This window comes from Phasianus colchicus, chromosome 32 (genome assembly GCF_987193195.1).
Source record: "Phasianus colchicus chromosome 32, bPhaCol1.hap1.1, whole genome shotgun sequence".
Taxonomy (NCBI): Eukaryota; Metazoa; Chordata; class Aves; order Galliformes; family Phasianidae; genus Phasianus; species Phasianus colchicus.
This window is the reverse complement of record NC_143467.1, coordinates 1733151-1755093: the sequence shown is the minus strand read 5'-3', so window position 1 is coordinate 1755093 and position 21943 is coordinate 1733151. Positions and strand designations below refer to the sequence as shown.

The 21943-nt window shown below is 59.0% G+C and overlaps 1 protein-coding gene across 1 annotated transcript in view; it reads left to right on the top strand.

Annotated features, from left to right (window-relative positions):
* The window catches only part of BCL3 (BCL3 transcription coactivator), a 42159-nt gene extending 23434 nt beyond the window's left edge, over positions 1 to 18725 (top strand). Inside the window, exons 4-8 of the mRNA XM_090128227.1 lie at positions 1249 to 1456; positions 5521 to 5609; positions 6457 to 6534; positions 16437 to 16604; positions 18475 to 18725. Coding sequence (XP_089984353.1) covers positions 1249 to 1456; positions 5521 to 5609; positions 6457 to 6534; positions 16437 to 16604; positions 18475 to 18675 — 744 coding nt within the window. The 3' untranslated portion in view covers positions 18676 to 18725. The remainder of the gene's footprint in view (positions 1 to 1248; positions 1457 to 5520; positions 5610 to 6456; positions 6535 to 16436; positions 16605 to 18474) is intronic.
* The last annotated feature ends 3218 nt before the right edge of the window (positions 18726 to 21943 follow it).

The following is a 21943-nucleotide window of genomic DNA, read 5'->3' as shown; positions in this document are numbered from 1 at the left end:
ATATCCCCTTCTATTAGCCCCCATATCCCCCCATAGACCCTCCCATACCCCCATATCCCCCTCTATCCCCCCCCATATTCCCCCATATCCCCCCTCATTCCCCCTTTTCCCCCCATAGACCCCCCTTATCACCCCCCATATCCCCCTCTATTACCCCATATCCCCCCATAGACCCCCCATACCCCCCCCTATAACCCCCCCATACCCCCCCATATCCCCCCATTGCCCCCTCTATCACCCCCCACAATCCCCCATAGACGACCCATATCCCCTTCTAATACCCCCCATACCCCCCCATATCCCCCCATAGACCCCCCTAACCCCCCCCATGTCCCCCCCCCGCAGACCCCCCTGCACCCGGCAGTGATCACGTGCCACCCGCTGCTGGTTCGGCTGCTGCTGACCCACAGCTCTGCCCCACGGAGCCCACAGACCCCTGATATCCCCCCATAGCCCCCCTTATCTCCCCATAGACCCCCATAGACCCCCATATCCCCCCCATGGACCCCTATGGAGCCCCATAGCACCCCTATACCCCCCATATCCCCCCATATCCCCCTCTATCACCGCCCCCAACCCCCCCATATCCCCCATATCCCCCCATAACCCCCCACAACCCCCCATAGACCCCCCATATCCCCCCATATTCCCCCATATTCCGCCATGTCCCCCTCTATTACCCCATATCCCCCCATAGACCCCCCCAAACCCCCCATATCCCCCTCTATCACCCCCCCATATCCCCCCATATTCCCCCATATTCCCCCATATCCCCCCATATCCCCCCATGTCCCCCTCTATTACCCCATATCCCCCCATAGACCCCCCCAAACCCCCCATATCCCCCTCTATCACCCCCCCAACCCCCCCATATCCCCCCATATCCCCCCACTGCCCCCTCTATCACCCCCCACAACCCCCCATAGACCCCCCATATCCCCTTCTATTACCCCCCATACCCCCCCATATCCTCCCATAGACCCCCCCATACCCCCATATCCCCCTCTATCGCCCCCCATATGCCCCCATATCCCCCCATATCCCCCCATATTCCCCCATATCCCCCCATAGACCCCCCCATACCCCCCCATATCCCCCTCTATTACCTCCCGTATCCCCCCTATAACCCCCCATACCCCCCCATATCCCCCCATAGACCCCCCATACACCCCCTATAACCCCCCCATACCCCCCCATACCCCCCCATAGACCCCCCTAACCCCCCCATGTCCCCCCCCCCCCCCGCAGACCCCCCTGCACCTGGCGGTGATCACGTGCCACCCGCTGCTGGTTCGGCTGCTGCTGTCTCACGGCTCCTGCCCTTCCCTCCCCGACCGCTTGGGGCGCTGTGCCGCACACCTGGCCTGCGAGGGGGGGGCCGGGGGGGCGCGCTGCCTCCGGGAGCTGCTAAGGGGGGGGGGCGGCCCCGAAATGCTGAGGGCCAGGGATTACGAGGGTGAGGGGGCTTGGGGGGAGGGGCGGGGGGGGGGGGAAGTGGGGAGGGGGGGCAGTAATGGGGTGGGGGGGCAGTGGGGAGGGGCGGAGTAATGGGGTGGGGGGGGTGGGGGGGAGAATGGGGCTGGGGGGGCAGTGGGGAGGGGGGGGAGTATTAGGGTGGGGGGGGGAAGTGGGGAGGGGGGGAGTAATAGGGTGGGGGGGGATGGGATTGGGGGGGGGAGTAATGGGGTGGGGGGGGTGGGGGGGAGAATGGGGCTGGGGGGGGGGAGTGGGGGGGAGTAATGGGGTGGGGGGGGTGGGGGGGAGTAATGGGGCTGGGGGGGGCAGTGGGGGGGAGTAACGGGGTGGGGGGGCAGTGGGGGGGGGGAGTGGAGAGGAGGGGTAATGGGGTGGGGGGGGGAAGTGGGGAGGGGGGGAGTAATGGGGCTGGGGGGGCAGTGGGGAGGGGGGGGAGTAATAGGGTGGGGGGGGGAAGTGGGGAGGGGGGGAGTAATGGGGTGGGGGGGGTGGGGGGGAGAATGGGGCTGGGGGGGGCAGTGGGGAGGGGGGGGAGTAATAGGGTGGGGGGGGGAAGTGGGGAGGGGGGGTAATGGGGTGGGGGGGCAGTGGGGAGGGGGGGAGTAATGGGGGGGGAAGTGGGGAGGGGGGAGAATGGGGCTGGGGGGGGCAGTGGGGAGGGGGGGGAGTAATGGGGTGTGGGGGGGAAGTGGGGAGGGGGGGGTAATGGGGTGGGGGGGGAATGGGATGGGGGGGAGTAATGGGATGGGGGGAGTAATGAGGTGGGGGGGTGGTTTGGGGGGGGAAATGGGATTGGGGGGGGAGTAATGGGGTGGGGGAGAGTAATGGGGTGTGGGGGGGAAATGGGGAGGGGGTGAGTAATGGGGTGGGGGGGCAGTGGGGAGGGGGGGGGAGTAACGGGGTGGGGGGGCAGTGGGGAGGGGGGGAGTAATGGGATGGGGGGAGTGGGGGGGAGTAATGGGGCTGGGGGGGGCAGTGAGGAGGGGGGGGAGTAATGGGGTGGGGGGGGAAATGGGGAGGGGGGGTAATGGGGTGGGGGGGGAATGGGTTAGGGGGAGAGTAATGGGGTGGGGGGGGGAAGTGGGGAGGGGGGGAGTAATAGGGTGGGGGGGGATGGGATTGGTGGGGGGAGTAATGGGGTGGGGGGGAGAATGGGGCTGGGGGGGCAGTGGGAAGGGGGGGGAGTAATGGGGTGGGGGGGGGAAGTGGGGAGGGGGGGAGTAATAGGGTGGGGGGGGATGGGATTGGGGGGGGGAGTAGTGGGGTGGGGGGGGTGGGGGGGAGAATGGGGCTGGGGGGGGGAGTGGGGGGGAGTAATGGGGTGGGGGGGGTGGGGGGGAGTAATGGGGCTGGGGGGGGCAGTGGGGGGGAGTAATGGGGTGGGGGGGGTGGGGGGGAGTAATGGGGCTGGGGGGGGCAGTGGGGGGGAGTAACGGGGTGGGGGGGCAGTGGGGGGGGAAGTGGAGAGGAGGGGTAATGGGGTGGGGGGGGGAAGTGGGGAGGGGGGGAGTAATGGGGCTGGGGGGGCAGTGGGGAGGGGGGGGAGTAATAGGGTGGAGGGGGGAAGTGGGGAGGGGGGGAGTAATGGGACGGGGGGGGTGGGGGGCAGAATGGGGCTGGGGGGGGCAGTGGGGAGGGGGGGGAGTAATGGGGTGGGGGGGGGAAGTGGGGATGGGGGTAATGGGGTGGGGGGGGCAGTGGGGAGGGGGGGAGTAATGGGGGGGGGAAGTGGGGAGGGGGGGTGGTTTGGGGGGGGAAATGGGATTGGGGGGGGAGTAATGGGGTGGGGGAGAGTAATGGGGTGGGGGGGGTGGGGTGGGAGAATGGGGCTGGGGGGGGCAGTGGGGAGGGGGGGGGAGTAATGGGGTGTGGGGGGGAAGTGGGGAGGGGGGGGTAATGGGGTGGGGGGGAAGTGGGGAGGGGGGGTGGTTTGGGGGGGGAAATGGGATTGGGGGGGGAGTAATGGGGTGGGGGAGAGTAATGGGGTGGGGGGGTTGGGGGGGAGAATGGGGCTGGGGGGGGCAGTGGCGGGGAGTAATGGGTTCGGGGGGGTGGGGGGGAATGGGATTGGGGGTCAGTAATGGGGTGGGGGGAGTAATGGGGTGGGTGGGAAGTGGGGAGGGGGGGAGTAATGGGGTGGGGGGGGATGGGATTGGGGGGGAGTGATGGGGTGGGGGCGGTGGGGGGGGAGAATGGGACTGGGGGGGGCAGTGGGGGGGAGTAATGGGGTGGGGGGCGATAATGGGGTTGTTGGGGGAGAAGTGTGGGGGGAGTAATGGGGAGGGGGAGTAATGGGGTGGGGGGAGGAAGTGGGGGGGGGGAGTAATGGGGTGGGGGGGGAATGGGATTGGGGGGACAGTGGGGGGGAGTAATGGGGTGGGGGGTGGGGGGGGAATGGGGTTGGGGGGGAGTAATGGGGTGGGGGGGGTGGTTTGTGGGGGGGATGGGATTGGGGGGGGAAGTGGGGAGGGGGGAGTAATGGGGTGGGGGGGGAGTGGGGAGGGGGGGTAATGGGGTGGGGGGGGAGAATGGGACTTGGGGGGGCAGTGGGGGGGAGTAATGTGGTGGGGGGTGGTTTGGGGGGTGGGATTGGGGGGGGAGTAATGGGGTGGGGGGGGAAGTGGGGAGGGGGGGAGTAATGGGGTGGTTTGTGGGGGGGAATGGGGTTGGGGGGGAGTAATGGGGTGGGGGGGGAATGGGACTGAGGGGGGCAGTGGGGGGGTAATGGGGTGGGGGGGGAAGTGGGGAGGGGGGGGAGTAATGGGGTGGCGTTGAGGGGTGGTTTGGGGGGGTTAATGTATTTGGGGTGGGCTGTAGGGGGGGTAATGGGGTTGGGGGGGCATTGGGGGGGTTAATGGGGTATGGGGGGGATGGGGGGAAGATGAGGGATGTGGGAGGTGGGGGGGGCAGTGGGGGGGACGTGGGGTGTGGGGGGGGCAGTGGGTTGTGGGGGGGCTGTGGGGGGGTGTTAATGGGGTTTTGGGGGGGGTAGGGGGGGTGTGGGGGGGGGCAGTGGGTTGTGGGGGGCAGCGGGGGGGTTAATGGGGTTTGGGGGGGGCAGTAGGGTGTGGGGGGGGCGGTGGGGTGTTGGTGGGGGCTGTGGGGGGGGTGATGATGGGGTTTGGGGGAGGTAGTGGGGGTGTGGGGGGGCGGTGGGGTTGTGGGGGGGGCTGTGGGGGGGTGCTAATGGGGTTTGGGGGGGGTAGTGGGGGTGTGGGGGGGGGGCAGTGGGTTGTGGGGGCAGCGGGGGGGTTAATGGGGTTTGGGGGGGGCAGTAGGGTGTGGGGGGGGCGGTGGGGTGTTGGGGGGGGCTGTGGGGGGGGTGATGATGGGGTTTGGGGGAGGTAGTGGGGGTGTGGGGGGGCGGTGGGGTTGTGGGGGGGGCTGTGGGGGGGTGCTAATGGGGTTTGGGGGGGGTAGTGGGGGTGTGGGGGGGGGGCAGTGGGTTGTGGGGGGGCAGCGGGGGGGTTAATGGGGTTTGGGGGGGGCAGTAGGGTGTGGGGGGGCGGTGGGGTTGTGGGGGGGGCTGTGGGGGGGTGTTAATGGCGTTTGGGGGGGGTAGTGGGGCTGTGGGGGGAGGCAGTGGGTTGTGGGGGCAGCGGGGGTGTTAATGGCGTTTGGGGGGGTAGTGGGGGTGTGGGGGGGCAGTGGGGGGGTTAATGGGGGTTGGGGGGGCTGTGGGGTGTGGGGGGGCGGTGGGGTGTTGGGGGGGGCTGTGGGGGGGTGTTAATGGGGTTTTGGGGGGGTAGTGGGGGTGTGGGGGGGGGCAGTGGGTTGTGGGGTGGCAGTGGGGGGATTAATGGGGTTTGGGGGGGCTGTGGGGTGTGGGGGGCGGTGGGGTGTTGGGGGGGGCTGTGGGGGGGTGGTGTTAATGGGGTTTGGGGGGGGTAGTGGGGGGGTTAATGGGGGTTGGGGGGTTAATGGGGTGCCGTGGGGGGGGGGGGGGAAGGGGGGGCTGTGGGAAGATGAGGGATGAGGTCTGACTGACCCCCCCCCCCACTGCTGACCCCCACCCACCATTTTCGCCCCCCCCCCCCCCCCCAGGGCTGACCCCCCTGCACGTGGCTGTGAGCGCCGGCTCCCGCGAGAGCGCGGAGCTGCTGCTGCTGCACGGCGCCGACGTGGATGCGCCCGTAAGCGGGGGGCGGGGCTTCGCGGGAGGGGGGGGGCGGGGCTTTGTGATAGCTGGGGCGTGGATTGGGCGGGCCTTAGGGGGCGTGGCCTGAAAGGGGGTGGAGCCTTGTGGTAGGTGGGTGGGCCGTGGATTGGGAGGGGCTTAGGGGGGCGGGGTCTTGTGGTGGGTGGGGCGGGGATTGGGAGGGGCTTAGGGGGGCGGGGTCTTGTGGTGGGTGGGGCGGGGATTGGGCGAGGCTGAATGGGGGGCGGGGCCTTGTGGTGGGAGCGGCGTGGGTTGGGCGGGGCATGGATGGGGGCGGGGCCTGGCGTGGGCGGGGCTTAGGGGGCAGGGCGTGAATGGGGGCGGCGCCTTGAGGTGGGAGGGGCGTGGATTGGGCGGGACCTGGATGGGGGCGGGGCCTTCTGGTGGGAGAGGCGTGGATTGGGCGAGGCTGAATGGGGGGCGGGGCCTTGTGGTGGGAGGGGCGTGGATTGGGTGGTGCTTCGCGGGGGCGGGGCCTGGAGGAGGCGGGGCTTTGTGGCGGGAGGGGCCTGGAGGGGGGCGTGGCCTGGAGGGGGCGGGGATTCGTGGTGGGCGCCTGGGTGGGGGCGTGGCCTGTGTGGTCTGACGATGGATCTGATTGGGTGATGCCTGGGTGTGGGCGTGGCCTAAGTGTGGGCGCCGTCTGATTGGGCGTTGCCAAGGATGGGCGGGGCCTGTGGGGTGGGCGTGGTCAGGTTAGGGGCGTGGTCTAAAAAGGGGGCGGGGGCTTGAAGGGGGCGTGGCCTAGGGGACGTGCTGTGATTGGTGGGTGCGTTTTGGGGTAATTTTGTGAGGATTTGGGGTTTTTTGTTCCCCTGCAGGACACGAAGAGCGGCAGAACGGCGCTGCTGAGGGCCGTGGAGAGCAACAGCCTGGAGATGGCGGAGCTGCTGCTCAGGGTGGGGCATTTTGGGGCAAAATCCGGGGAAATTGGGGCTTTGGGGTCAGTTTGGGGTGAAATTCGGGCTTTTTGGGGTCAGTTTGGGGTGGATTTGGGGCTTTTTGGGGTCAGTTTGGGGTGGAATTGGGGCTTTTTGGGGTCAGTTTGGGGTGGATTTGGGGCTTTTTGGGGTCAGTTTTGGGTGGATTTGGGGCTTTTTGGGGTCAGTTTGGGGTGAAATTGGGGCTTTTTGGGGTCATGTTGGGGTGTAATTGGGATTTTTTGGGGTCATTTTGGGCTGAAATTGGGGCTTTTTGGGGTCTGTTTGGGGTGAAATTGGGGTTTTTTGGGGTCATTTTGGGTGAAATTGGGGCTTTTTGGGGTCATTTTGGGGTGAAATTGGGATTTTTTGTGGTCATTTTGGGTGAAATTGGGGCTTTTTGGGGTCATTTTGGGGTGGAATTGGGGCTTTTTGGGGTCATGTTGGGGTGAAATTGGGATTTTTTGGGGTCATTTTGGGCTGAAATTGGGGCTTTTTGGGGTCAGTTTGGGGTGGATTTGGGGCTTTTTGGGGTCAGTTTGGGGTGAAATTGGGATTTTTTGGGGTCATTTTGGGTGAAATTGGGGCTTTTTGGGGTCATTTTGGGGTGAAATTGGGATTTTTTGGGGTCATTTTGGGTGAAATTGGGGCTTTTTGGGGTCATTTTGGGGTGGAATTGGGGCTTTTTGGGGTCATGTTGGGGTGAAATTGGGATTTTTGGGGGTCATTTTGGGGTGAAATTGGGGCTTTTTGGGGTCAGTTTGGGGTGGATTTGGGGCTTTTGGGGGTCAGTTTGGGGTGAAATTCGGGCTTTTTGGGGTCAGTTTGGGGTGAAATTGGGATTTTTTGGGGTCATTTTGGGGTGGAATTGGGGCTTTTTGGGGTCAGTTTGGGGTGGAATTGGGGCTTTTTGGTGTCATTTTGGGCTGAAATTGGGGCTTTTTGGGGTCATTTTGGGGTGGAATTGGGGCTTTTTGGGGTCAGTTTGGGGTGGATTTGGGGCTTTTTGGGGTCATTTTGGGGTGGAAATTCGGGCTTTTTGGGGTCATTTTGGGGTGGATTTGGGGCTTTTTGGGGTCAGTTTGGGGTGAAATTGGGGCTTTTTGGGGTCATTTTGGGGTGGATTTGGGGCTTTTTGGGGTCAGTTTGGGGTGGAATTCGGGCTTTTTGGGGTCATTTTGGGGGGGATTTGGGGCTTTTTGGGGTCATTTTGGGGTGGAATTCGGGCTTTTTGGGGTCATTTTGGGGTGGATTTGGGGCTTTTTGGGGTCAGTTTGGGGTGGATTTGGTGCTTTTTGGGGTCATTTTGGGGTGGAATTGGGGCTTTTGGGGGTCAGTTTGGGGTGAAATTGGGATTTTTTGGGGGCTTTTTGGGTGAAATTGGGGCTTTTTGGGGTCAGTTTGGGCTGAAATTGGGGCTTTTTGGGGTCAGTTTGGGGTGAAATTGGGATTTTTTGGGGTCAGTTTGGGCTGAAATTGGGGCTTTTTGGGGTCACGTTGGGGTGAGATTGGGGTATTTTGGGGTCATTTTGGGGTGAGATTGGGGCTTTTTGGGGTCAGTTTGGGGTGTAATTGGGATTTTTTGGGGTCATTTTGGGCTGAAATTGGGGCTTTTTGGGGTCAGTTTGGGGTGGATTTGGGGCTTTTTGGGGTCAGTTTGGGGTGAAATTGGGATTTTTTGTGGTCATTTTGGGTGAAATTGGGGCTTTTTGGGGTCATTTTGGGGTGGAATTGGGGCTTTTTGGGGTCATTTTGGGCTGAAATTGGGGCTTTTGGGGGTCAGTTTGGGGTGGATTGGGGGTTTTTGGGGTCAGTTTGGGGTGGATTTGGGGCTTTTGGGGGTCAGTTTGGGGTGAAATTCGGGCTTTTTGGGGTCAGTTTGGGGTGGATTTGGGGCTTTTTGGGGTCATTTTGGGGTGGAATTGGGGCTTTTTGGGGTCAGTTTGGGGTGAAATTCGGGCTTTTTGGGGTCAGTTTGGGGTGGATTTGGGGCTTTTTGGGGTCAGTTTGGGGTGAAATTGGGGCTTTTTGGGGTCATTTTGGGGTGGATTTGGGGCTTTTGGGGGTCAGTTTGGGGTGGAATTCGGGCTTTTTGGGGTCATTTTGGGGTGGATTTGGGGCTTTTTGGGGTCAGTTTGGGGTGTAATTGGGATTTTTTGGGGTCAGTTTGGGGTGGATTTGGGGCTTTTTGGGGTCAGTTTGGGGTGGAATTGGGGCTTTTTGGGGTCACGTTGGGGTGAGATTGGGGTATTTTGGGGTCATTTTGGGGTGAGATTGGGGCTTTTTGGGGTCATGTTGGGGTGTAATTGGGATTTTTTGGGGTCATTTTGGGCTGAAATTGGGGCTTTTGGGGGTCAGTTTGGGGTGGATTGGGGGTTTTTGGGGTCAGTTTGGGGTGGATTTGGGGCTTTTTGGGGTCATTTTGGGGTGGATTTGGGGCTTTTTGGGGTCAGTTTGGGGTGGAATTCGGGCTTTTTGGGGTCATTTTGGGGTGGATTTGGGGCTTTTTGGGGTCAGTTTGGGGTGGATTTGGGGCTTTTTGGGGTCATTTTGGGGTGGAATTGGGGCTTTTTGGGGTCACGTTGGGGTGAGATTGGGGTATTTTGGGGTCATTTTGGGGTGAGATTGGGGCTTTTTGGGGTCATGTTGGGGTGTAATTGGGATTTTTTGGGGTCATTTTGGGCTGAAATTGGGGCTTTTTGGGGTCAGTTTGGGGTGGATTGGGGGCTTTTTGGGGTCATTTTGGGGTGGAATTGGGGCTTTTTGGCGTCAGTTTGGGGTGGATTTGGGGCTTTTTGGGGTCAGTTTGGGGTGGATTTGGGGCTTTTTGGGGTCATTTTGGGCTGAAATTGGGATTTTTTGGGGTCATTTTGGGGTGGAAATTCGGGCTTTTTGAGGTCATGTTGGGGTGGATTTGGGGCTTTTTGGGGTCAGTTTGTGGTGAAATTCGGGCTTTTTGGGGTCATTTTGGGCTGAAATTGGGGCTTTTTGGGGTCATTTTGGGGTGGAATTGGGGCTTTTTGGGGTCAGTTTGGGGTGGATTTGGGGCTTTTTGGGGTCATTTTGGGGTGAAATTGGGGCTTTTTGGGGTCAGTTTGGGGTGGAATTGGGGCTTTTTGGGGTCAGTTTGGGGTGGATTTGGGGCTTTTTGGGGTCAGTTTGGGGTGGAATTGGGGCTTTTTGGGGTCACGTTGGGGTGAGATTGGGGTATTTTGGGGTCATTTTGGGGTGAGATTGGGGCTTTTTGGGGTCATGTTGGGGTGTATTTGGGATTTTTTGGGGTCATTTTGGGCTGAAATTGGGGCTTTTTGGGGTCATTTTGGGGTGGAATTGGGGCTTTTTGGGGTCATTTTGGGGTGGAATTGGGGCTTTTGGGGGTCAGTTTGGGGTGAAATTGGGATTTTTTTGGGGCTTTTTGGGTGAAATTGGGGCTTTTTGGGGTCAGTTTGGGCTGAAATTGGGGCTTTTTGGGGTCATTTTGGGTGAAATTGGGATTTTTTGGGGTCAGTTTGGGCTGAAATTGGGGCTTTTTGGGGTCACGTTGGGGTGAGATTGGGGTATTTTGGGGTCATTTTTGGGTGAGATTGGGGCTTTTTGGGGTCAGTTTGGGGTGTAATTGCGATTTTTTGGGGTCATTTTGGGCTGAAATTGGGGCTTTTTGGGGTCAGTTTGGGGTGGATTTGGGGCTTTTTGGGGTCATTTTGGGGTGAAATTCGGGCTTTTTGGGGTCAGTTTGGGGTGGATTTGGGGCTTTTTGGGGTCAGTTTGGGGTGAGATTGGGGCTTTTTGGGGTCAGTTTGGGGTGGATTTGGGGCTTTTTGGGGTCAGTTTGGGGTGAAATTGGGGCTTTTTGGGGTCATTTTGGGGTGGATTTGGGGCTTTTTGGGGTCAATTTGGGGTGAAATTCGGGCTTTTTGGCGTCAGTTTGGGGTGGATTTGGGGCTTTTTGGGGTCAGTTTGGGGTGAAATTGGGGCTTTTTGGGGTCATTTTGGGGTGGATTTGGGGCTTTTTGGGGTCAGTTTGGGGTGGATTTGGGGCTTTTTGGGGTCAGTTTGGGGTGGAATTGGGGCTTTTTGGGGTCACGTTGGGGTGAGATTGGGGTATTTTGGGGTCATTTTGTGGTGAGATTGGGGCTTTTTGGGGTCATGTTGGGGTGTATTTGGGATTTTTTGGGGTCAGTTTGGGCTGAAATTGGGGCTTTTTGGGGTCATTTTGGGGTGGAATTGGGGGCTTTTTGGGGTCAGTTTGGGCTGAAATTGGGGCTTTTTGGGGTCAGTTTGGGGTGGATTTGGGGCTTTTTGGGGTCAGTTTGGGCTTAAATTGGGGCTTTTTGGGGTCAGTTTGGGGTGTAATTGGGATTTTTTGGGGTCATTTTGGGGTGGAAATTCGGGCTTTTTGGGGTCATTTTGGGGTGGATTTGGGGCTTTTTGGGGTCACGTTGGGGTGAGATTGGGGTATTTTGGGGTCATTTTGGGGTGAGATTGGGGCTTTTTGGGGTCAGTTTGGGGTGTAATTGGGATTTTTTGGGGTCATTTTGGGGTGGAAATTCGGGCTTTTTGGGGTCAGTTTGGGCTGAAATTGGGGCTTTTTGGGGTCACGTTGGGGTGAGATTGGGGTATTTTGGGGTCATTTTGGGGTGAGATTGGGGCTTTTTGGGGTCAGTTTGGGGTGTAATTGGGATTTTTTGGGGTCATTTTGGGCTGAAATTGGGGCTTTTTGGGGTCAGTTTGGGGTGGATTTGGGGCTTTTTGGGGTCATTTTGGGGTGAAATTCGGGCTTTTTGGGGTCAGTTTGGGGTGGATTTGGGGCTTTTTGGGGTCATTTTGGGGTGAGATTGGGGCTTTTTGGGGTCAGTTTGGGGTGGATTTGGGGCTTTTTGGGGTCAGTTTGGGGTGAAATTGGGGCTTTTTGGGGTCATTTTGGGGTGGATTTGGGGCTTTTTGGGGTCAATTTGGGGTGAAATTCGGGCTTTTTGGCGTCAGTTTGGGGTGGATTTGGGGCTTTTTGGGGTCAGTTTGGGGTGAAATTGGGATTTTTTGGGGTCATTTTGGGCTGAAATTGGGGCTTTTTGGGGTCAGTTTGGGGTGGAATTCGGGCTTTTTGGGGTCATTTTGGGGTGGATTTGGGGCTTTTTGGGGTCAGTTTGGGGTGGAATTCGGGCTTTTTGGGGTCAGTTTGGGGTGGATTTGGGGCTTTTTGGGGTCAGTTTGGGGTGGATTTGGGGCTTTTTGGGGTCATTTTGGGGTGGAATTGGGGCTTTTTGGGGTCACGTTGGGGTGAGATTGGGGTATTTTGGGGTCATTTTGGGGTGAGATTGGGGCTTTTTGGGGTCATGTTGGGGTGTAATTGGGATTTTTTGGGGTCAGTTTGGGCTGAAATTGGGGCTTTTTGGGGTCATTTTGGGGTGGAATTGGGGGCTTTTTGGGGTCAGTTTGGGCTGAAATTGGGGCTTTTTGGGGTCAGTTTGGGGTGGATTTGGGGCTTTTTGGGGTCAGTTTGGGCTTAAATTGGGGCTTTTTGGGGTCAGTTTGGGGTGTAATTGGGATTTTTTGGGGTCATTTTGGGGTGGAAATTCGGGCTTTTTGGGGTCATTTTGGGGTGGATTTGGGGCTTTTTGGGGTCACGTTGGGGTGAGATTGGGGTATTTTGGGGTCACGTTGGGGTGAGATTGGGGCTTTTTGGGGTCAGTTTGGGGTGGATTTGGGGCTTTTTGGGGTCATTTTGGGGTGGAATTGGGGCTTTTTGGGGTCACGTTGGGGTGAGATTGGGGTATTTTGGGGTCATTTTGGGGTGAGATTGGGGCTTTTTGGGGTCATGTTGGGGTGTAATTGGGATTTTTTGGGGTCAGTTTGGGGTGAAATTGGGGCTTTTTGGGGTCATTTTGGGGTGGATTTGGGGCTTTTTGGGGTCAGTTTGGGGTGGAATTCGGGCTTTTTGGGGCCATTTTGGGGTGGATTTGGGGCTTTTTGGGGTCAGTTTGGGGTGGAATTCGGGCTTTTTGGGGTCATTTTGGGGTGGATTTGGTGCTTTTTGGGGTCAGTTTGGGGTGGAATTCGGGCTTTTTGGGGTCATTTTGGGGTGGATTTGGGGCTTTTTGGGGTCAGTTTGGGGTGGATTTGGGGCTTTTTGGGGTCATTTTGGGGTGGAATTGGGGCTTTTTGGGGTCACGTTGGGGTGAGATTGGGGTATTTTGGGGTCATTTTGGGGTGAGATTGGGGCTTTTTGGGGTCATGTTGGGGTGTAATTGGGATTTTTTGGGGGCTTTTTGGGTGAAATTGGGGCTTTTTGGGGTCAGTTTGGGCTGAAATTGGGGCTTTTTGGGGTCAGTTTGGGGTGAAATTGGGATTTTTTGGGGTCAGTTTGGGCTGAAATTGGGGCTTTTTGGGGTCAGTTTGGGGTGTAATTGGGATTTTTTGGGGTCATTTTGGGGTGGAAATTCGGGCTTTTTGGGGTCATTTTGGGGTGGATTTGGGGCTTTTTGGGGTCAGTTTGGGGTGGATTTGGGGCTTTTTGGGGTCATTTTGGGGTGGAATTCGGGCTTTTTGGGGTCATTTTGGGGTGGATTTGGGGCTTTTTGGGGTCAGTTTGGGGTGGATTTGGGGCTTTTTGGGGTCATTTTGGGGTGGAATTGGGGCTTTTTGGGGTCACGTTGGGGTGAGATTGGGGCTTTTTGGGGTCATTTTGGGGTGAGATTGGTGCTTTTTGGGGTCAGTTTGGGGTGTAATTGGGATTTTTTGGGGTCATTTTGGGCTGAAATTGGGGCTTTTTGGGGTCCGTTTGGGGTGGAATTGGGGCTTTTTGGGGTCACGTTGGGGTGAGATTGGGGTATTTTGGGGTCAGTTTGGGGTGGATTTGGGGCTTTTTGGGGTCAGTTTGGGGTGAAATTGGGGCTTTTTGGGGTCATTTTGGGTGAAATTGGGGCTTTTTGGGGTCAGTTTGGGCTGAAATTGGGGCTTTTTGGGGTCAGTTTGGGGTGAAATTGGGATTTTTTGGGGTCAGTTTGGGCTGAAATTGGGGCTTTTTGGGGTCAGTTTGGGGTGTAATTGGGATTTTTTGGGGTCATTTTGGGGTGGAAATTCGGGCTTTTTGGGGTCATTTTGGGGTGGATTTGGGGCTTTTTGGGGTCACGTTGGGGTGAGATTGGGGTATTTTGGGGTCATTTTGGGGTGAGATTGGGGCTTTTTGGGGTCAGTTTGGGGTGTAATTGGGATTTTTTGGGGTCATTTTGGGCTGAAATTGGGATTTTTTGGGGTCATTTTGGGTGAAATTGGGATTTTTTGGGGTCATTTTGGGTGAAATTGGGGCTTTTTGAGGTCATGTTGGGGTGGATTTGGGGCTTTTGGGGGTCACGTTGGGGTGGAAATGGGGCTTTTGGGGTCAGTTTGGGGTGGATTTGGGGCTTTTTGGGGTCAGTTTGGGGTGAAATTGGGTCTTCTTGGGCTCCCTCACTACCCTCCTCTGTTCCCCGTTGCCCCATACCGACCCCCATTGACCCCCATTGACCCCATTGACCCCCATTGCCCCTTACCGACCCCCATTGACCCTCATTGACCCCCACTGTCCCATACCGACCCCCATTGACGCCATTGACCCCCATTGTCCCATACAGACCCCCATTGACCCCCATTGACCCCCATTGACCCCCATTGGCCCCCACTAGACCATACCGACCCCCATTGACCCCACTGACCCCATTGACCCCCATTAACCCCCATTGTCCCATATCGACCCCCACTGACCCCCATTGACCCCATTGGTCCCCATTGACCCCCATTGACCCCCATTGCCCCATACTGACCCCCATTGCCCCATATCGACCCCCACTGACCCCCATTGACCCCATTGACCCCCATTGTCCATACCGACCCCCATTGATCCCCACTGTCCCATACTGACCTTCATTGACCCCCATTGCCCCATACCGACCCCCATTGACCCCCATTGTCCCATACTGACCCCCACTGACCCCCATTGACCCCATTAACCCCCATTGATTCCCATTGCCCCATACTGACCCCCACTGACCCCATTGTCCATACCGACCCCCATTGGCCCCCACTGACCCCCATTGACCCCCATTGTCCCATACCGATCCCTATTGACCCCAATGACCCCATTGACTCCCATTGTCCCATACCGACCCCAATGACCCCCATTGATCCCCATTGAACCCCATTGCCCCATACCGACCCCCACTGACCCCCATTGTCCCCATTGACCCACATTGACCCCCATTGACCCCCATTGTCCCATACCGACCCCAATGACCCCCATTGATCCCCATTGTCCCATACCGACCCCCATTGACCCCCATTGACCCCATTGACCCCCATTGATCTCCATTGACCCCATTGACCCCCATTGTCCCATACTGACCCCCATTGACCCCCATTGTCCCATACCGATCCCTATTGACCCCAATGACCCCATTGACTCCCATTGTCCCATACCTTCCCCAAATGATCCCCAATGACCTCCATTGACCTCCATTGACCCCATTGACCCCCATTGCCCCATACCGACCCCCATTGACCCCCATTGTCCCATACCGACCCCAATGACCCCCATTGATCCCCATTGACCCCCATTGCCCCATACCGACCCCAAATGACCCCATTGACTCCCATTGACCCCCATTGTCCCATACCGACCCCAAATGACCCCATTGACCTCCATTGACCCCCATTGTCCCATACCGACCCCCATTGACCCCCATTGTCCCATACCGATCCCTATTGACCCCAATGACCCCATTGACCCCCATTGCCCCATACCGACCCCAAATGACACCATTGACCCCCATTGACCCCCATTGTCCCATACCGACCCCAATGACCCCCATTGATCCCCATTGACCCCCATTGTCCCATACCGACCCCCATTGACCCCATTGGTCCCCATTGATCCCCATTGACCCCCATTGTCCCATACCGACCCCCATTGACCCCCATTGGCCCCCCATTGACCCCCATTGGCCCATACCGACCCCCATTGACCCCCATTGACCCCATTGACCCCCATTGACCTCCATTGACCCCATTGACCCCCATTGTCCCATACCGACTCCCATTGACCCCATTGACCTCCATTGACCCCCATTGCCCCATACCGACCCCCATTGACCCCCATTGATCCCATTGACCCCCATTGTCCCATACCGACCCCCATTGACCCCCATTGACCCCATTGACCCCCATTGTCCCATACCGACCCCAAATGACCCCATTGACCTCCATTGACCCCCATTGCCCCATACCGACCCCCATTGACCCCCATTGACCCCATTGACCCCCATTGACCTCCATTGACCCCATTGACCCCCATTGTCCCATACCGACCCCCATTGACCCCCATTGACCCCATTGACCCCCATTGACCTCCATTGACCCCATTGAACCCCATTGCCCCATACCGACCCCCATTGACCCCCATTGACCCCATTGACCCCCATTGACCTCCATTGACCCCATTGACCCCCATTGCCCCATACCGACCCCAAATGACCCCATTGATCCCCATTGACCCCCATTGTCCCATACCGACCCCCATTGACCCCCATTGGCCCCCCATTGACCCCCATTATCCCATACCGACCCCCATTGACCCCCATTGACCCCATTGACCCCCATTGACCTCCATTGACCCCATTGACCCCCATTGCCCCATACCGACCCCCATTGACCCCCATTGACCCCATTGACCCCCATTGACCTCCATTGACCCCATTGACCCCCACTGACCCCCATTGACCTCCATTGACCCCATTGACCTCCATTGCCCCATAGCGACCCCCAATGACCCCATTGTCCCATACCGACCCCCATTGACCCCCATTGACCCCAATGACCCCACTGTCCCCCATGCTGACCCCCCCTTCCAGCACGGAGCCTCGGTGAACGCCCAGTCGTACGCCGGCTGCACGGCGCTGCACGCAGCTGCGGGGCGCGGCCTGGTGGGGGCGCTGCGGCTCCTCCTGCGAAACGGCGCGGATCTGGGGCTGAGGAACAACCACCACGAAACCGCGCTGGCGCTGGCGAGCAGCCGGCAGGTGGGGGGGGGGAGGGGAGGGGAGGGGAGGGGGAGGGGAAGGGGAAGGGAGAGGGGGTGAGGGAGAGGAGGTGGGGAAGGGGAAGGGGAAGGGGAAGGGGAAGGGGAAGGGGAAGGGGAAGGGGAAGGGGAAGGGGAAGGGGAAGGGAAATAGAAGGGGGAGGGGAAGGGGGAGGGGAAGGGGAAGGGGAAGGGGAAGGGGAAGGGGAATGGAAAGAGAAGGGGGAGGGGAAGGGGGAGGGGGAGGGGAAGGGAAGGGGAAGGGGGAGGGGGAGGGGATGGGGGAGGGGGAGGGGAAGGGAAGGGGAAGGGGGAGGGGGAGGAGGGGGGGAGGGGAGGGGGTGGGAAAGGGGGAGGGGGAGGGGAAGGGGAAGGGGATGGAGGGGGAAGGAGGAGGGGAAGGGTAAGGGGGAGGGTAAGGGGGAGAGGAAGGGAAGGGAAGGGGGAGGGGGAGGAGGAGGGGGAGGGGAGGGGGTGGAAAGGGAAAGGGGAAGGGGGAGGGGAAAGGAAGGGAAGGGGAAGGGGGAGGGGAAGGAACGGTAGGGAAGGGGAAGGGGGAGGAGGAGGGGGAGGGGAGGGGGTGGGAAAGGGGAAGGGGAAGGGGGAGGGGAAGGGGAAGGGGAAGGGAGAGGGGGTGAGGGAGAGGAGGTGGGGAAGGGGAAGGGGAAGGGGAAGGGGAAGGGGAAGGGGAAGGGGAAGGGGAAGAGAAGGGGGAGGGGAAGGGGGAGGGGAAGGGGGAGGGGAAGGGAAGGGGAAGGAAGGGAAGGGGAAGGGGAAGGGGAAGGGGAAGGGAAGGGGAAGGGGAAGGGGAAGGGGAAGGGGAAGGAGAAGGGGGAGGGGAAGGGGGAGGGGGAGGGGAATGGAAAGAGAAGGGGGAGGGGAAGGGGGAGGAGAAGGGAAGGGGAAGGGAAGGGGAAGGGGAAGGGGAAGGGGAAGGGGAAGGGGAAGGGGAAGGGGAAGGGGAAGGGGAAGGGGAAGGGGAAGGGGAAGGGGAAGGGGAGGAGAAGGGAAGGGGAAGGGGAAGGGGGAGGGGGAGGGGGACGGAAAGGGTAGGGGGAGGGGGTGGGGAAGGGGAAGGGGAAGGGAAGGGGAAGGGAAAGGAAAGGAAGAGAAGGGGAAGCGAAGGGGAAGGGGAAGGGAAAGGAAAGGAAAGGAAGGGGAAGGGGGAGGGGAAGGGGAAGGGGAAGGGGAAGGGGAAGGGGAAGGGGAAGGGGAAGGGGAAGGGGAAGGGGAAGGGGAAGGGGAAGGGGGAGGGGGAGGGGGAGGGGGAGGGGAGGGAGGGGATGCAAAAGGACCGGGGGAGCTGCAGTGTTCCTCGGGGTTGCAACGGGGGGGGTTGTGGGGGAGGGGTTTTTGGGGTGCGATGCAAAAGTTTGGGGGGGTGGGGGGACGTGGGGGGGTTGGGGTGTAGGGGGGGTGGGGAGCTTTGATGTGCAAAAGGTTTGGGGTTGCAAAGGTGGATTTTGGGCATGCAACGGGGGGAACTGAGTAGGAGGGGTTTTGGGGTGCAATGGGGGTTTTTGTGGGGGAGGATTTTGGGGTGCAATGCAAAAGTTTGGGGGGGCGGGGGGATGTGGTGGAGGTGGGGGTTAGGAGGGGTGGGGAGCATTAAAGTGCAAAAGGTTTGGGGTTGAAAGGTGCAATTTTGGGCGTGCAATGGGGGTTTTTGTGGGGGAGGATTTTGGGCTGAAATGCAGAAGTTTTGGGTTCGTTGGGATTTTGGTTCCGGGGGCTGCAGGGGGGCTGCAGGGGGGTTCGGATACGTGAGGTTTGGGGGTGCAATGAGACGCTGTGGGGCTGCAGTCGAGGCTTTTCTTCGCATGTCATTTTGGGGTAAAAACCCCCGATTTCCGATTTCCCCCCCCCCCCAGGTGATCGACATCCTCCGCGGCAAAGCGGCGGCCAATCAGAGCGCGGAACAAAGCAGCGCGCCCCGCCCCCTGCCGCGGGCTGACCAATGGGAGGAGGAGAAAGAGGAAGGGGGCGTGGCCGAGGGCTTCCAGCCCAAATCAGCCAAGCTCCGCCCCCGGGAGGGGCGTGGCCTCGTAGCCCCGCCCACCGCCAAGCATTAACCCCGCCCCTTCCGCCCCATAATAAAGAGATTTTGGGGTTATTTTGGGAAGTTTTGGGGTCGTTTGTGGTTTTGGGGGCCTCCCAATGGGGTCTCTATGGGTCTCTCTATGGGGGTCTCTATGGGATCTCTATGGGGTCTCTATGGGGCAGTTATGGGGTCTCTGTGGGTCTCTATGGGGTTTCTATGGGTCTCTCTATGGGTTTCTCTACGGGGTCTCTATGGGGTCTCTCAATGGGGTCTCTATGGGGGTCTCTCTATGGGGGTCTCTCTATAGGGTCTCTATGGGTCCCTATAGGGTCCCAATGGGGTCTCTATGTGTCCCTATAGGGTCTCTATGGGGTCTCTATGGGTCTCTATGGGGTTCCCGTGTGTCTCTATGGGTCTCTGTGGGGTCTCTATGGGTCTCTATGGGGGTCTCTCTATGGGGTCTCTATGGGTCCCTATAGGGTCCCTATGGGGTCTCCGTGGGGTCTCTATGAGGTTTCTATGGGGGTCTCTATGGGGTCCCCATGGGTCTCTATGGAGGTCTCTATGGGTCTCTATGGGGTCCCTATGGGGCAGTTATGGGGTCTCTATGGGTCCCTATGTGTCTCTATGGGGTCTCTATGGGGTCTCGCTAAGGGTCCCTATGGGGTCCCTTTGGGGTCTCTATGGGGGTCTCTCTATGGGGTCTCTATGGGTCTCTATGGGTCTCTCTTTGGGGTCTCTATGGGGCTCTCTATGGGGTCTCTATGGGGTCTCTATGGATCTCTATGGGGTCTCCCTATGGGGTCTCTATGGGGCTCTATGGGTTGCTATAGGGCAGTTATGGGGTCTCCATGGGGTCTCCATGGGGTTTCTCTATGGGGGCTCTATGGCTATGGGGTCGCTATGGGGTCTCTCTATGGGTCTCTATGGGGTCTCTATGGGTCTCTATGGGGTTCCCGTGTGTCTCTATGGGGTCTCTGTGGGGTCCAATGAGGTTTCTATGGGGGTCTCTATGGGTCTCTCTATGGGGTCTCTCTGGGGTCTATGGGGGTCTCTATGGGGTCTCTATGGGGTCCCCATGGGTCTCTATGGAGGTCTCTATGGGTCTCTATGGGGTCCCTATGGGGCAGTTATGGGGTCTCTATGGGTCCCTATGTGTCTCTATGGGGTTCCTATGGGGTCTCGCTAAGGGTCCCTATGGGGTCTCTATGGATCTCTATGGGGTCTCCCTATGGGGTCTCTATGGGGCTCTATGGGTTGCTATAGGGCAGTTATGGGGTCTCCATGGGGTCTCCATGGGGTTTCTCTATGGGGGGCTCTATGGCTATGGGCCTCTATGGGGTCTCTATGGGGTCTCTATGAGTCTCTATGGGGTCTCTATGGGGTCTCTATGGGTCTCTATGGGGTCTCTATGGATCTCGATGGGGTCTCTATGGGTCCCTATGGGGTCCCTATGGGGTCTCTATGCATCTCTATGCGTCTCTATGGGTCTATGGGGTCTCTATGGGGTCTCTATGGGGTCTCTATGGGTCTCTATGGGGTCTTTCTATGGGGTTCTATGGATCACTATGGAGCAGTTATGGGGTCTCTATGGGATCTCTCTATGGGTCTCTATTGGCCCCTATGGGTCTTGATGGGTCTCCTTTTGCTCTCTATGGGTCCCTATGGGTCCCTGTGGGGCTCTATAGGGTCTCTATGCATCTCTATGCATCTCTATGGGTCAATGGGGTCTCTATGGTGTCTGTATGGGGTCTCTCTATGGGGTCCCTATGGGTCTCTATGGGGTCTCTCTCTAGGTCTCTCTGGGTCTCTCTGGGGCAGTTATGGGGCCTCTCTATGGGGTCTCTATGGGTCCCTATGGGATCTCTATGGGGTTTTTCTATGGGGTGTCTGTGGGGTCTCTATGGGTCCCTATGGGTCTCTCTGGGTCTCTATGGGGTCTCTATGGGGCTCTATAGGGTTTCTATGTGTCTCTATGCATCTCTATGGGTCTATGGGGTCTCTGTGGGTCTCTCTGGGGTCTCTTTGGGGTCTCCCTATGGGTCTTATAGGGCAGTTATGGGGTCCCTATGGGTCCCTGTGGGTCTCTATGGGTCTCTATGGGTCCCTATGGGGTCCCTATGTGTCTCTCTGGATCTCCATGGGTCTCTATGGGTCCCTGTGTGTCTCTATGAAGTCTCTATGGGTCGCTATGGGGCAGTTATGGGGTCTCTGTGGGTCCCTATGGATCTCTATGGGGTCTCTATGAGGCGCTATTGGGTCTCTATGGGTCTCTATGGGGCAGTTATGGGGTCTCTATGGGATCTCTCTATGGGTCTCTATTGGCCCCTATGGGTCTTGATGGGTCTCCTTTTGCTCTCTATGGGTCCCTATGGGTCCCTATGGGTCCCTGTGGGGCTCTATAGGGTCTCTCTGCGTCTCTATGCATCTCTATGGGTCTATGGGGTCTCTCTCTGGGTCTCTATGGGTCTCTATGGGGCAGTTATGGGGCCTCTCTATGGGGTCTCTATGTGTCTAGAGATGGGGTCCCTATGGGTCTTATGGGGCAGTTATGGGGTCCCTATGGGTCTCTATGGGTCCCTATGGGTCTCTATGGGGCAGTTATGGGGTCTCTATGGGGTCTCTGTGAGTCTCTATGGAGTCTCTATGGGTCTCTATCGGGTCTCTCTGTCGGGCTGTATGGGTCGCTATGGGGCAGTTATGGGGTCTCTATGGGTCTCTCTATGGGTCTCTATGGGTCTATGGGGTCTCTGTGAGTCTCTATGGGGTCTCTATGGGGCTCTATTGGTCTCTATGGGTCTCTGTGGCCTCTATGGATCTCTATGGGTCTCTGTGGGGTTTCTATGGGGTCCCTATGGGGTCTCTATGGGTCCCTATGGGTCTCTATGGGTCCCTATGGGGTCCCTATGGGGTCTCTGTGGGGTCTCCATCTCCCCATATTCCCCATATCTCCCAATGACACCGCACTCTCCGCCCTCTTTTATTACTCTTTATTTATTACTTTATTCCCCCCCCCTCCCCTCATCTCATCGCTTTCCCCCCCCCTCCCCCACCCCCACCCCCACCCCCAGCCCCACCCCCAGCCCCCCTCCTCACCGTGACCAACGCCGACCCCAAAGCCGCCCTATGAGCCGCCCCTCCCCCCCCCGGCAGCTGCACCAAGACGGTCAGCACCGCGGCCACCCCGTCCTCCGTGGGCTCCAAGGTCACCGCCCCCACCCCGACCCCCACCCCGACCCCCCGCCTTTGGGGGGGGACCCCCACGGGACCCCCGCTGCGACCCCTGGAGGACCACGGCC